The 13,456-nt window shown below is 31.1% G+C and overlaps 2 protein-coding genes across 2 annotated transcripts in view; one reads left to right on the top strand and one right to left on the bottom strand.

Annotated features, from left to right (window-relative positions):
- Positions 1-929, bottom strand: part of HELRODRAFT_193055 (hypothetical protein) — a 12,734-nt gene extending 11,805 nt beyond the window's left edge. The window contains 3 exon segments of the mRNA XM_009025435.1: positions 312-392; positions 614-830; positions 850-929. Coding sequence (XP_009023683.1) covers positions 312-392; positions 614-713 — 181 coding nt within the window. The 5' untranslated portion in view covers positions 714-830; positions 850-929.
- Positions 930-4,256: 3,327 nt separating this feature from the next.
- Positions 4,257-4,442, top strand: HELRODRAFT_138277 (hypothetical protein; the record flags this gene model as incomplete). The annotated part of the gene is made up of 1 exon (XM_009025434.1): positions 4,257-4,442. A coding segment is annotated over one exon (186 nt), but the record flags the coding sequence as incomplete, so codon positions are not given.
- Between the last annotated feature and the right edge of the window lie 9,014 nt (positions 4,443-13,456).

Below are 13,456 nucleotides of genomic sequence, written 5' to 3'. Positions count from 1 at the left end.
AAACACACACACACACACACACACACACACACACACACACACACACACACACACACACACACACACACACACACACACACACACACACACACACGCACACACATGCACACACATGCACACACACACACGCACACACATGCACACACACACGCTCGCACGCACACACACAATATACATGTAACAATATAACACATAAAAATACAATACATTTAAAATTTTTTACAAACATGCACATGCAATAATCAATCAAATAAAAACACAACACATACATAACAGCTACACACGCACACACACATGCAAAGCAGCCTAACCTAGTCTGGTTTTGAATTTTCCAATCAAACCATGTACGACCCCATGACAGACAGGGTTTAATGTCTTCATGATGTCATCAGCTAGTTGATGAGAGTAAATGATGTTATGTAAAGTCATGTGACGTTATGTAACGTTGAGTGACGTCATTTTTGATGTCATGACTGTTGTTATCGTAACATTAATGTCGTCATTATGATATTATGTTATCACGCTGCAATTAACATCTTAAATGTTTTACAATGATACTGAATTATTAATTGACTGCTGCAAACAACACAGTTTTACATGACACAAAACCAACATGGGTGCACTGATAGGGAACCATCCACCTTACTACACCACAAACTACTCTGCCTTGACTTTAAGATGAAATACAGCTCATCCTCAATCAGTTCAATCATTTTTCTTTTTCTCTAATGAATGGACAAGTTAGAAAAATTATCCAGCAATAATAAGTGATTTAAATTCCTTATACCAGTTATTTTTATACTAATTATCAAATATTTTACTCAAACAAAGAATATTAATTATTTTAAATTTATTTCTTAAAAAAAAAAACAAAATATAATTTCTTTTTTTTATGTTTATGAAAAACAAAGATTAATATTTTCTCATCACACTTTTGAAATGTTTTTAGTAAATGATTTAATGACTACTCGCATAAAAAAAAATAACAAAACTGTTATAAAAAAAATACATTTATAGATTTAGAACTAATTTATTTGAAGCTTGATTGCATTACCTTTGGCTTTAGTCAGCTCTTCAACCTTTAGTTTTATAATTGAAAGATAGTAAGGTAAGTGTCAAGTCCAATGAATTCTTTAATTTTAATTAATTAAATCAACTTCTGAACAGAACTGCCTTTGAAGTTTGGTGTATGTATATTAATATACGTCAGATATAGTGTATTATATCTGATACAATACTAATTGTAAATAGATTAATTTTTTACTAGCTAAATAATAATCTACTAATAACTAATGCCTAATTTCCAAAGTCTAATATGCTAATGACTTTTTCCGGAATAAAATACCTATATGTTAATTAATTATGATCTAATAATTAATTTGTTATTGCAATATTTATAAATAATAAATATATTATTGTTTTTATTTTAGCTAAAAATATGGTTGATAAAAATAAATGAATTTAGATGGAGTTAAAGTGGCATTTAAAAATAATATAATTGATTAATATAAATTAAATTATCATTGACATTAAATTATATTTATAAAAATTATAAAATAATTAATTTAATAATAAAAACAGAAAAATGTTAAATTTTGAAATAAAATGAAATATATGCAAAAACTAAATATTGAAAAACCTAAAAAAAACTTAACCACTATATAATGTTTAATATTTTCTTATATTTATTTATATATTTATTCATTATATAAATTATTTTTAAAATTATTTCATTAATTCAGTTACAGAAGTCCCATGTTTATATTGTTTGTTTTTGAAATAAACACAATATTGACTCGGAAATGGAATCTAAAAATATGGAAAGAAAAAACTTATATTTAAAAAATTACTTAATATTTTTGTATTTTCGGCTTTCTACGAATTTATACCTTATTTTTCCAACTCCTTTGATCATTTTTGTTGCTCTAGTTTGTACCAGTTCAAAAATGTCTTTGTCCTATAGCAGATCTGGACTCCAAACCTTTGAACATTAATCAAGATTAGGACGAAAAAGTTAAGCACATTGTCTTGAAGTTTTCGTGCTTTTATGAATAGTGATTCCAAGGTCTTTTTCTTCTTCTGTTGATTGAAGGTCTTTACTGCTTAGTTGATACTGAAAGCTTTTGTTCTTTCTTCCCATATGCATAACTTTACATTTGTCTATGTTGAACAGCATTTACCAATTTTCAGACAATCTTTCTCGTTATTGACCCTTGCACACAGCTTCGTGTCATCCCCAAATTTTGATATTTTTGACATTATGCCGAAATCGATACCATTAATGTAGATAACAAATAGTAAACGGCCCAGCACCGAACCTTGAAGAACTCCACTTTTTTTTATTATTCTTTAAAAATCAGGATTTGACAGACGCAGAAACTGTAACAACATGCAAGGCAGATGTACAAAATTAAACTTGTGACGCTAATCTAATTTGAATTATTGCCTTTGATCCGCACTTGTTGTTCTCGGTTCTTCAGCCAGTTAGCAATCCATTGAAGCAAATTTCCAGATATCCCACATGCTTGTAGTTTTTTGACAAGTCATTTATGTGGCTCTTTATCAAATGCTTGTAGTTTTTTGACAAGTCATTTATGTGGCTCTTTATCAAATGCTTTCGCGAAGTCCAAATAATTTATGTCTACGGAGTTCTCACTGCCCACAATGTCTTATACTTCCTCAAAAAAATCCAAAAGATTGGAAAAACAAGAACGTCTTTTCATGAACTCTTTAACCTCACTTTCTATTTTCAAAAATTATCTATTTTCTAATGATTCATATTTTTTGATTATTTAATAATTATTAACATGTTTCGATATTGTCGTATCGTTAATAACTAATTATTATTGTCACAATATCGTCTGTTTTTATAAATCGTCCTGAAATTTGTGCGTTTTTGTCATTGAATTTTTAGAGAGCTATCGTTTTCAATTACCCATTTAATTATTTTTTTTTATATAGTATTAATCTTTATCTATCTATAACCATTGAGTTAACTGCTTATTTGATCTCATCATTTCATTTGCTTACATTATGGTAACACGAGTTCGAAGTGAAGAATCGCACCATACTCGTGAAAAGTCTGTTCATCCTAACAAACTCTTTAAAAATTTATTTAATTTAGCAATTTGACATTACATTAAATCGAAATCACAAGTAACAAAATAGGATAAGTATTAAACCTAACCAATAAAAGATCGGAAAGGAATGGTTACGTATTAAATAAAAATTTAATTTCAGAAAAAGATTGCAGAAGTAAACGAATACTTTTATATTGAATTAGTTTCTGGAAATAAAATCATATTCACTTTAAATAATGGAAATAATTCAATTTTAAAATACATTACACAAGAATCTCAAAAACATGATTGATGTTAAATAAGATGAGAATTATTGTTCGTTGTTATAATAATTAAAAGGAAATGAGAATTGATTTTGTCGAATGTCTGGCTGAAAGTCCATCCGTGTGTTGGTTTGGTTCCAGAAATTGTGGAAGTGTTGCTGTGAGTGTCCTTGTTGGTTGAATTGAAAGTACTGAGGGGAGTATATTAATTGATTGATTGGTGAATTTGCATAATGAGGTAAAAAATAAGTTGGTTGGCTGTCTGAATATGATTGTGGATGGTATGTCTGATGATGGCAGGATTGAGCTGGGTGTTGATTTGAATGATTAAAATCAAAATAAAATTATTGTTTTTGGAAATGCTGTTGATCTGGTAATGTTTGAAAAGGTGTTGTATCGTGTTGATTGTAAATGCTTCGGCTACTGATAGCAGTTGGAGAAGGTTGGTTGCGAGCAAGAGTTGAATGAGGACCTGTTTGTTGAGGCATGTGAGGAGTCTATTCGCAAAATATGTTTTTATGTTGTAGTTGATCAATTTTTGGCTGACAGATTTTTTCGTCACCAACTTTTGGTAATTGTTGTTGGTAAAAATTTTCTGCTTCATTCTCTTGATCTTGACGACCATTTTGACTTGGATTATAATGGTTCTGTATATGGTTTTGCTGGTAGATTTGATAATTGTTTGGACTGACCAAGTGTTTGAAGGAAGGTGATGCCTTGTATTTAACCCAACACCTAATTAAGTGACTTTACTATATATATTAGAGAGAGAAGAGGATTATTATCATTTGCAAAAAGTTCCCACAGCAACAACATACCTTTTGGTTTTATCTGTCGTAATTCTTATTCATATCAGAGTAATTTCATACAATTAAAAAAAACTGTTTCAAAAATGTCATCTAACAAAATAAAAAAAATTAAAAGGCCACCAAATTCATTTTTTTGCTTTAGTGAAAAAATGAGGCGTCAATTCACAGAAGAAAACCCAGGCCTCAACCAAAATGTCATAACGAAGATGTTAGCTAAAAAGTGGAAGACATTGAGCAAAAAGGAAAAACAAAAATACAAAATTGAAGCTGATTGTCAAAATGCGCTACACGAAATTAAATAACCAGGGTACGTATACAGGGCGAGGAAACAGCCTAAAAACGTCGATGGCAGCGTTCAGAATAAGAAGACAAAAAGGAAGACGCCATACGATAAACCGTCGAATAAGAGAGCGAGAATTGATGTACAGTGTGGTGAACTACATGAACAAAGTCAGGTCCAAAAATTACAAACTGACTATACTCTACATATTCAGGACAATTATAATCCAAGTCTAAATGGTCGTCAAGAAAATGAAGAAGAAAATTTTACCACAACAATTGCTAGGTCAGTCCAAACAATTACCAAATGCCGTCTTGGTTTGGAGTTAATATTTTATTTAATTTTAACATTTAAAATTTCAAATTATTTAAAAATAGCCGATATTCATATATGCAGCAACAAACGTTAAGCTATTGTTAAAATGGCCATTCCTGGCTCCGTACGCTTTTGTATTAGAAAATGTACGTACTTACTGTGTGTTGTTGCGACTTAAACTAAAATATTAATATCACTACTACTTTAATTTAATAATAAATATGTCGACGATAAATCAAATTTAATAACAAGAAATTTAAGGTAACAATAATGGTAATAATAATGGTAGTAATAACAATATAAGAATAATAATGGATACTTTATCATCATATTTGGCATCCACGAGAGAGACGCCAGACGAGGTAGGTCCCGACTTTCCCCTCATTTGCAGGCAGCCGACCTCTGCTACAATGCTCGGCCCTGAACATCACTTTACATTATATTAACAATTGCGAAAGAAGCACCAGATTTCCCATTCCAGTTGAAAAAAAAACTAAACTGGTACAGATGATTGATGAGATTTGAGTGTTTTATTTTCACATTAATTATTAATAACTTTATATTTGCATTTACGTACGTTTTAAAACTCAATTTAAATATTAAACTGACCGACTTTAGTTGTACACATTCTTCTCTACTATGTCGAGCAATATAGATACAAGGTTCAGACTGTATAAAATAAATTATTGTCTGTTTATTAACTATATAGCAACTCTATGTTTATCATAAAATTGGTTTGATAACGACAAAATAATTAGAAAGATTGAACCCCAATTGAACAATTAAACCAGCCCCTCTAAAATGTATTCACTTGCAGTGACGAGCATTTTAGATTAATAGGATTTTATAATTATTTCATTATTGATATTTGGTATTTGGAGTTAGAAAATAAAAGGATGTTCTCATTATTATTATTTATTATTATTTTTATTAGTATTTTATTATTTTATTTCACTGAAATATTCTTTTAATTTTATGAGGTTTTTTATTAATTTTTTCATAAAAATTCTTCTTAGTTCTCCAATTTATTATGGTGATTATATTTTATATCATTTTATTTTTTGTGATTTCGATTTGATGTGATGTCATTATTTTAGAAAAAAAACTTTTAATCATATTCTGATCACACAATCTTTAATTGCAAATAAATAACGAAGACTTGTGAACATTTCTGCTTATTTCTTATTTGACTGATAATTTGGTTTATTTGTAAAAAACAAGAACATGATGAATATACATATAAACTCATTTTTAAGGTTCTAGTGGAAAATGTGAATAATATTTTGGAAGTCGGATTTTATTGATGAAGTGCTCATTGCTGGGTGAAGACACAAAGCAAATGCTATGATAATGCAGCTCTGGATTACAAGACACAATTTTTTTGAGATTCAGCTCAAATGTTATTGTTTCAAGCATTGTTTGAAACAATAACTTTAGACAATAAGAATAGCAATTTAACATTGTTAAATTTTAATTATTATTATTTATTATTTAATTACTATCTAATTATTAAAAATTATAAATAATGCATTTTAAAAAATAACATTGTTTTTGTTTTCAAGTTTGAAATTTTAATTTGCGAAATTGAAACAAGAATGATTAAAAATGTGTCGAAAAATAATAAATAAATAATGAAAAACAAGTTTGAAAATAATTTAAAATTTAAAAAAACGAAGAAAAATGCCTTGAAATATTAAAAAATTATTTGGTTTAAAATAGTTACATCTATTCCTAAATGTTGATAGTTAAGAAAGCTAAAACTTTTAGGAACTCACAATAAAGCAATTTAATTGAACGTTTCCAACATCAAATTTTTTATTAGGCCCTATACAAAACTTTCCACAAACCTCCAAAAATGTTGGTGCAATGAATTTCTTTCTATGATTGACAGCTCAAGTTAAACGCATTTAAACAAATCTGGAACAGTTAAGTTAGGATATAACTCTATAAATCATATTTGAAACATTAGACTGGCAGGATAATAAGGAAAAGTTATTTCTTATTTTGCACTAAAAAAAATTTTTTTTTTTTAATTTTATCCTAGATGGACAAATATTTTTGTTTTAATTATAATTATTTTTTCACGGTTTCAATTTTTTTCGGAAATCCACAATAAATCATTTTGAAAAGTTTTATTAAATAATTTTTTTTATTTAAATAAGTAAATGTTGATTATTATTGAATATTCAAGGAAAGAAGATAGCAAAGATGATATCGGTTGAAATGGCGATAATAAAATGAAATAATAAACTGATATTACAGACCATATATATGTGAATATATACATATACACCGACATTTCTATAGACCAGCCCCTTAGGAAATGTTCTGCTGGTTAGTCATAAAGTTCTGCCTCGGAATATATTATAGTCGGACTTATATTTATATTTGCAGGAATAAAATATTTGAAATAATTTGTTATTATGTTGAATTGTTTATTTATTTGTTTGTTCTTACATTTACTTGACAATTTTTAACTGCAATACAATTTCATAGGCTGAATGGAAAAAAGATCTAGCAGGACGAAAAGTAAGAAAGCACACGCCGCATAGAAAAATGAAGAGTCAGATTGTGTAAATTAAAAAGTGAAACAATAAATTTCAGTATCGTTTGACGTCATCATATGATGTCATCATCACCAAACCAGCACCATCATCAGCATCCTACTCATCTCTTTCCTGTAGCGTTATTATCACCGTTACCACCGTCACCATTATCTGCAGCACCGTATCGATATTTCAATTTCGAGGTTGGCTGGATGTGGTTTGGCTGTTTTGCATAGTTGACGGTGGTGACGATGGAAACTTTGCTGGGTGCACTGTGGGACCATTTTATGAGGGAGGACATGGAACAGCATGGAATCACCTGGAATGTGATGATGATGATGACAAGGGGGATAACAATGATGACGATGGAGGCGATGATGACGTAGGTGGTTTTAAACGATACTAAAAAGTGCTTCTTAAATGCGTTTGAAATCAACTTTTCACAATTACGCAGCCCTCTTAAAGACTAGCGCAGTCCCAATCAACGCAAACAGAGAGATGAACTGGACATTACTGCTACCCAGTCAAGCTGCCAATGATGGTGATGATGTTTGTTTGTAATGATAGTGATGGGGTTTGTTATGATGATGATGATGTTTGCAATGATGGTGATGATGGTGATTGCGAGGCTGAGGAATGTGAAATCAATTGAAATTGCTAGTATTATCAAGTGAATAGTTAATATGCAGGAAGAGGTTGAAAGTTATTTCCTCTTAGTGCAATTTCTTGGTGATATCAACAACATATTTGGATGGGCCTAGATCATCACGATAATAATCATATCTTTAAAAATATTAATTAATTATATTATTTTGTCTATCTTCTGATCTAGCTTCATTTAATAATATTAATTAATTATATTATTTTCTCTATCTTCTGATCTAGCTTCACGAAATAATATTTCTGTCCCTGCAGATAAAATGAAACACGAAACAACAAAAATCGAGCGAACTCGGGAATGCCCTTGTCTACCTTTAGGTTTTCCCTTGCACTGCATATACATAAGGAACGCGCGAGCGAATAAATGATAACATGTAACATGTGGGTGGGCGCACTGCGCATAGAACACGACAAACAAACAGCCAGGCAGACAATCCGGCAGTATTATTTGACGTCGACAACAAAATTGTCACGCCGAAATATGAATACGTTACGTTAATTATGTTACCCAATGCAGCTTGCATTGTTGCGGTCTGTCTGCTGAATGTGATATTATAAATCAATGTATGCTTTGTTTCATTTTTTTTCTTCTTCATTATTTATGCCTGGATTCTTGTTACCAGTGACGGCATTAAATAATAAGATTATAGCTTGGAGGTGGATCATCCAGTGGAACAACTGCAATAAACATCAGAACATCAATGGAAGGTTATCTGGAAAATATTTCTAGACAGCTTTTTTGTTCAAATGCTAATGTTAAATCAAAAATTTTGAAAACGGTAAATGGTTCAAATATTTCAAAAAGAATTTAAATTTATCTTCTTGATAAAAGAGTTTGCAACATGAAATTACGTGCAAATCTATATAAATATTTATTCAACAAAAGTTTACTGATTTGGTTTAATCTACGCGTTTCAAAAGGAGCATGCGAGTCTAGCATTCACTGAGATTTATGTCCTGCTTTCATGCATTTGACGAAAATGAACCTACTTAAATACAAACAACAGCAGCAGCAGCACAACAACAACAGAAACAGTGCTTACAACTACATCAAGCTTATAAATCAATGTTGTGAATGCTCTGTGTTATATTTTGGACAGCCGAGTGAGCAGAACTATGGTTCTAAAGTTTTTATGAAAGCATTGCCCATAGAGTTAGTTCACAGTTGGTTGGGCTTATTTGTTGCAACGACGGAGCAAACATCGTTCACTTTCAAAGTTCTCTTTATTTCCATTCACTTCAATAATAGAATGCCCACATTCCCAAAGGTAAGCAGAGTAAAAAATCATACCTCAAGATTTTTCGACAGGAAACTTGTTGTAGAATATTTCTATCACGTGATTAATTTTCCACCATCGCTGGCGATAATTTCCAACAGTTCAACTTTGTTTTGATAGATGTACTCCCGCCACACAATAATTCACGACCTTTATTCATTAACCAAGAAGCCGTTACTCAGCCTTCAGTCGGATTTCAATGTGCTGCATCTAGAAGCGGAGCCGTGACCAATAAATAACTCACATTTGAGTCTAACTTCAATTTGTTTGGCACTTTCACGTTATATTTTCTTCTACCTGTTTCAAATTTCAATCTAAGAATGTCCGCTGAAATGTAAACCACCTTTTTCTGTTTCGCATTATAAAAAATCATCCTGTTTGTTAAATATATTTCTTAATAAACATTGAAATAAAAACACATAAATAAATAAAGACATACCTAGAACAATGAAGGTAAAATTATTATGCATAAAAATTAAATAATGAGCCCTGTACAGCAAACGTTTCAACGCAACTCCACCAGCAAGCAACATTCTTCTTCTTATTATTATATGCATTAAATTTGTTAACTTAAAAGGAGGCCTTGCTTCGATAGTAAGTTTTTACCAAAATACTAATACTACTACTAATATGCTACTGCTACTACTACTATTACTACTACTACTTGTGCTGCTACTACCACTGTTATTACTACTACTACTACTGTTACTACAGCTGCTACTGTTACTAATAATAATAATAACAAATTAACAATAACAATAATGTAAAAGCTGATGGTCAAACATAATTATGTTGACCGCAACCCAACAAACAGTTGAGTATAATTGTTCGAGCTTTTCCTGAATTCATAATTTCAAGAGAGATTTCAACATCACGTCGTTCCGTCGACAAACAATCATCTTCTCCAAGAAATACTTAACCAGAAAGTATTTACTAAGTTATTCAGAAGTTTTTTTTCTCTCAATAATTTTTCCTATCCTTCTTAAATTTTCTTAAATTAAAATTCTGCCGAATTAGTTTTTACATAAGAGAGAGAAATGTTATCGTCGTCTCATAGTACTGCCTTGCAAGTTGTAGCAATATCTGCGTCTGTCTGATTTTGATTTTTTCAAGAACAATAAAAAAATTATGAAAAAGAATTTTACCCCTATTATCTTCCTTGTCGCATACGAAATGACGTGCTCTCTATGATGTGATTACATTGTTAATGTGATGTAATGATGTTGTTAGAATTGAATGTCGGTTGGTTTTAAGCTTTTTTTGGGAGTTGTTAAAATCCATCAGTCATGAAATATAATTGTTAATTTTTTTGTATAAATTTTTAAACCTTTAAATTTTCAATGGGAGGCTGTCTAAGAAATATTCAATTTAAAAGTGTTGTAACAAATATTAAAGCAATTTTAAAACAGCATATGGTGTCTGGTATCTGTGTGTGTCTTATGCATGTGTGAGTGTGTGTGTCTTTGTGTGTGCGAATATGTGCGTCTGTGTGTGTGTCTTTGTGTGTGCGAATATGTGCGTCTGTGTGTGTGTGCCATGTGGCTTTTGCCACGCAGCAATCGCCTTGATTGCTTTGCTTCTCTTCAAGTTTTGAAATTCTTGAAAGTGAATGTAAACAAAGATTCGGACGTGTCATTCAATCAAAATACTAAGAGGGGAGAGGGGGACAGGTGAAACTTTGTATAACGTCATTCGTCACGAATTGGGATGGTGACGACGACGACGATGATGACGATTATGGTAATGATAATGACGATCAAAGTAATAATGAGAATATTAATAATAAATTACATAAAAAAATGACGAAATTAACTTTAATAATTAATTATGAAAACGGTGCTTAAGTATAAAACAGTTTTATTATTATGAAAATTTTAATTCGACAACTTAATAAAAAGCCTATTTAAACCTTATAGAACAGAAAGAACTTATTTCGATTCCATTGAGTTACTCTCATTTCGGGGTTTCACGTATGAAAAATGCAACGTTAAAATAAAAACAAAATACAATAAGCCGCTGTTATGACACTACATGAAGATTACGATGATGACTGACACGCCAATAATGGCGATAATAAAAATAATGATGATGGAAACTGTTCAAATTCTAATGAGGATGATGATGACAACCGCGAAGATGACGACGATGATGATGATGACGACAATAATGATGACGACTATAATGATGATGACGATGATGATGACGACGATAGCAATGTAGATTCTTTTTTGAAATAGCAAATATCAAACCATTAAAACCGAATGAAGGCAATAGATGATAATGATTATATCGGGGCTGTAGGGAGATGATAACGATGATGATGACGATGATGAAACTCAACATCTGCTTGCGAGCGTGCAAATGTTTTCTGGTTGGACGATGAGAATTAATTTTTCACGAAAACCTTCCTTCAATTACTTATACGGAACTACTCTAATTTTCAGATGAGAATGTTAATGATGCTGGTAATAATGATGAAAATAATAATTATAAATATTATAATTATATATAATTATGATTATAATTATTGTTATTATTTAAAAAAACCAAGCTCTGACAGAAGCAAACTTCTTACAACACAGCCGGCTCTGAAAACTGTGAGGAGTTTAGGACGATATAACGTTTCAATTTTATACATTGGCAGTTTGTCTTTCGTTCAGTTTTTGAATGTGGATATATTCAATGCAGTTGAACGATTAATTTGTTTGTGTGTGTGTGTGTGTGTTGTGTAGACATGTGTGTATGTGTTTGTTTGTGTGTGTTTGGATGTGTGCATTTGTTTGTTTATGTATGTGTTATGTGGATGTGTTTATTTGTATGTGGATGTGTTTGTGTGTGGGATGTGTGTTTGTTTGTTTGTGTAAGTGTTATGTGGATGTGTTTGTTTGTATGTGGATGTGGTTGTGTGTGGGATGTGTGTTTGTTTGTTTGTGTGTGTGTTATGTGAATGTGTCTGTTTTTTTGTTTGTTTGTATGTGTGAAAATGTGTGCGTGTGTGTGTTCATGTGTGCGTGCCCATACAAGCTCATATTTCCGGGTAGAAAAAAATAATGAAGATAATACAATGATGACGACGATGATGATGACGTCAATGGTGATGATGATGGTGAAAAAGATGATTACAACAAAAGGGAACTCCGACTGTTTGGCACTGTTAATTGAGTGAATATTTTATCTCGTTAACTTATTTATTGAGTCATTTAATTTTTTCTCTCTTTTTCTTCAGTTTCTTCTCTTGCATTGAGAGGTTTATTTTTGGAATTTCTTTTCAATATGTCGGCTTAGTTGCTAATCTGTTTTTGCTATTTTTTTCGTGAGTTTCATTCAAGTTTTTCTACTCACATTTTTTTACACCAACGTATGAAACTGATTGCTCCTCTCACTGAACACTCACTGCTTGATTTACGATCGCCAAGTTTCTACCGACCTATGTACGTTTTGTTTTTGTCTGTCTGTTTGTTAGTTTTCGTTTGTTGGTTTGTTCGTTCGTTCTCTTGTTTGTGTTGTATGTATGTATTTGTGGAGGTGTATACGCAGTGTAGGTACAAGTTTTGTTTTTGTTTGTCTGTGGTATAATTTATCATCATTATAAAATTGATTTTTTTTCATTTTATTATATTTTTGCTAGTCATTTTGCATGCTGTAACAGTTTTGCGCCTGTCAAAGTCTGATTTTTTAACAAAAAAAAATTGTTCGCCACGTTTGTGCTACATAGCTGATAGCACCCTGCAGGCCAGTGAATACCGAACTGCAAATCATTTCCCTAAAAAATTTTACTTGCAGTCAATTAATAAAATAATAATTTTCCTGCTAAAAAAGTTTGGCGTTTTTCCCCTCTCCCTTTGTATTTACAAGAAAGATTATTCGTTTCATCGTGCACTTGCAATTTGATTTAACATCGTTTATACTTGTCGGTTTATTTATATACGCACGATAGTGTATGTGCGTTTGTATGTATGTATGTTTGTTTGTGTGTATGTATGTTTGTATGTACGTTTGTTTGTTTGTTTGTATGTATGTATGTGCATGTGTAGGCATGTGCGTGAGTGTATGTGTACGTGTATGTCTTCTTGTTAATATGAATCGTTTGAACTGATATCAGGTTTGTATAGAAATTATTTTTTCATGACTACAATGCATTCAATAAAAGTAGCAGGTTAAAACTTGTTATCCTCCTAGCACAATTAACATACTGGATGGAATGCAGAATGGTATACATCGTGTCT

Source organism: Helobdella robusta, assembly GCF_000326865.2.
Source record: "Helobdella robusta unplaced genomic scaffold HELROscaffold_41, whole genome shotgun sequence".
Classification (NCBI taxonomy): Eukaryota; Metazoa; Annelida; class Clitellata; order Rhynchobdellida; family Glossiphoniidae; genus Helobdella; species Helobdella robusta.
The sequence above is the reverse complement of the archived record's forward strand: the minus strand, read 5'-3'. Positions and strand labels throughout refer to the sequence as shown.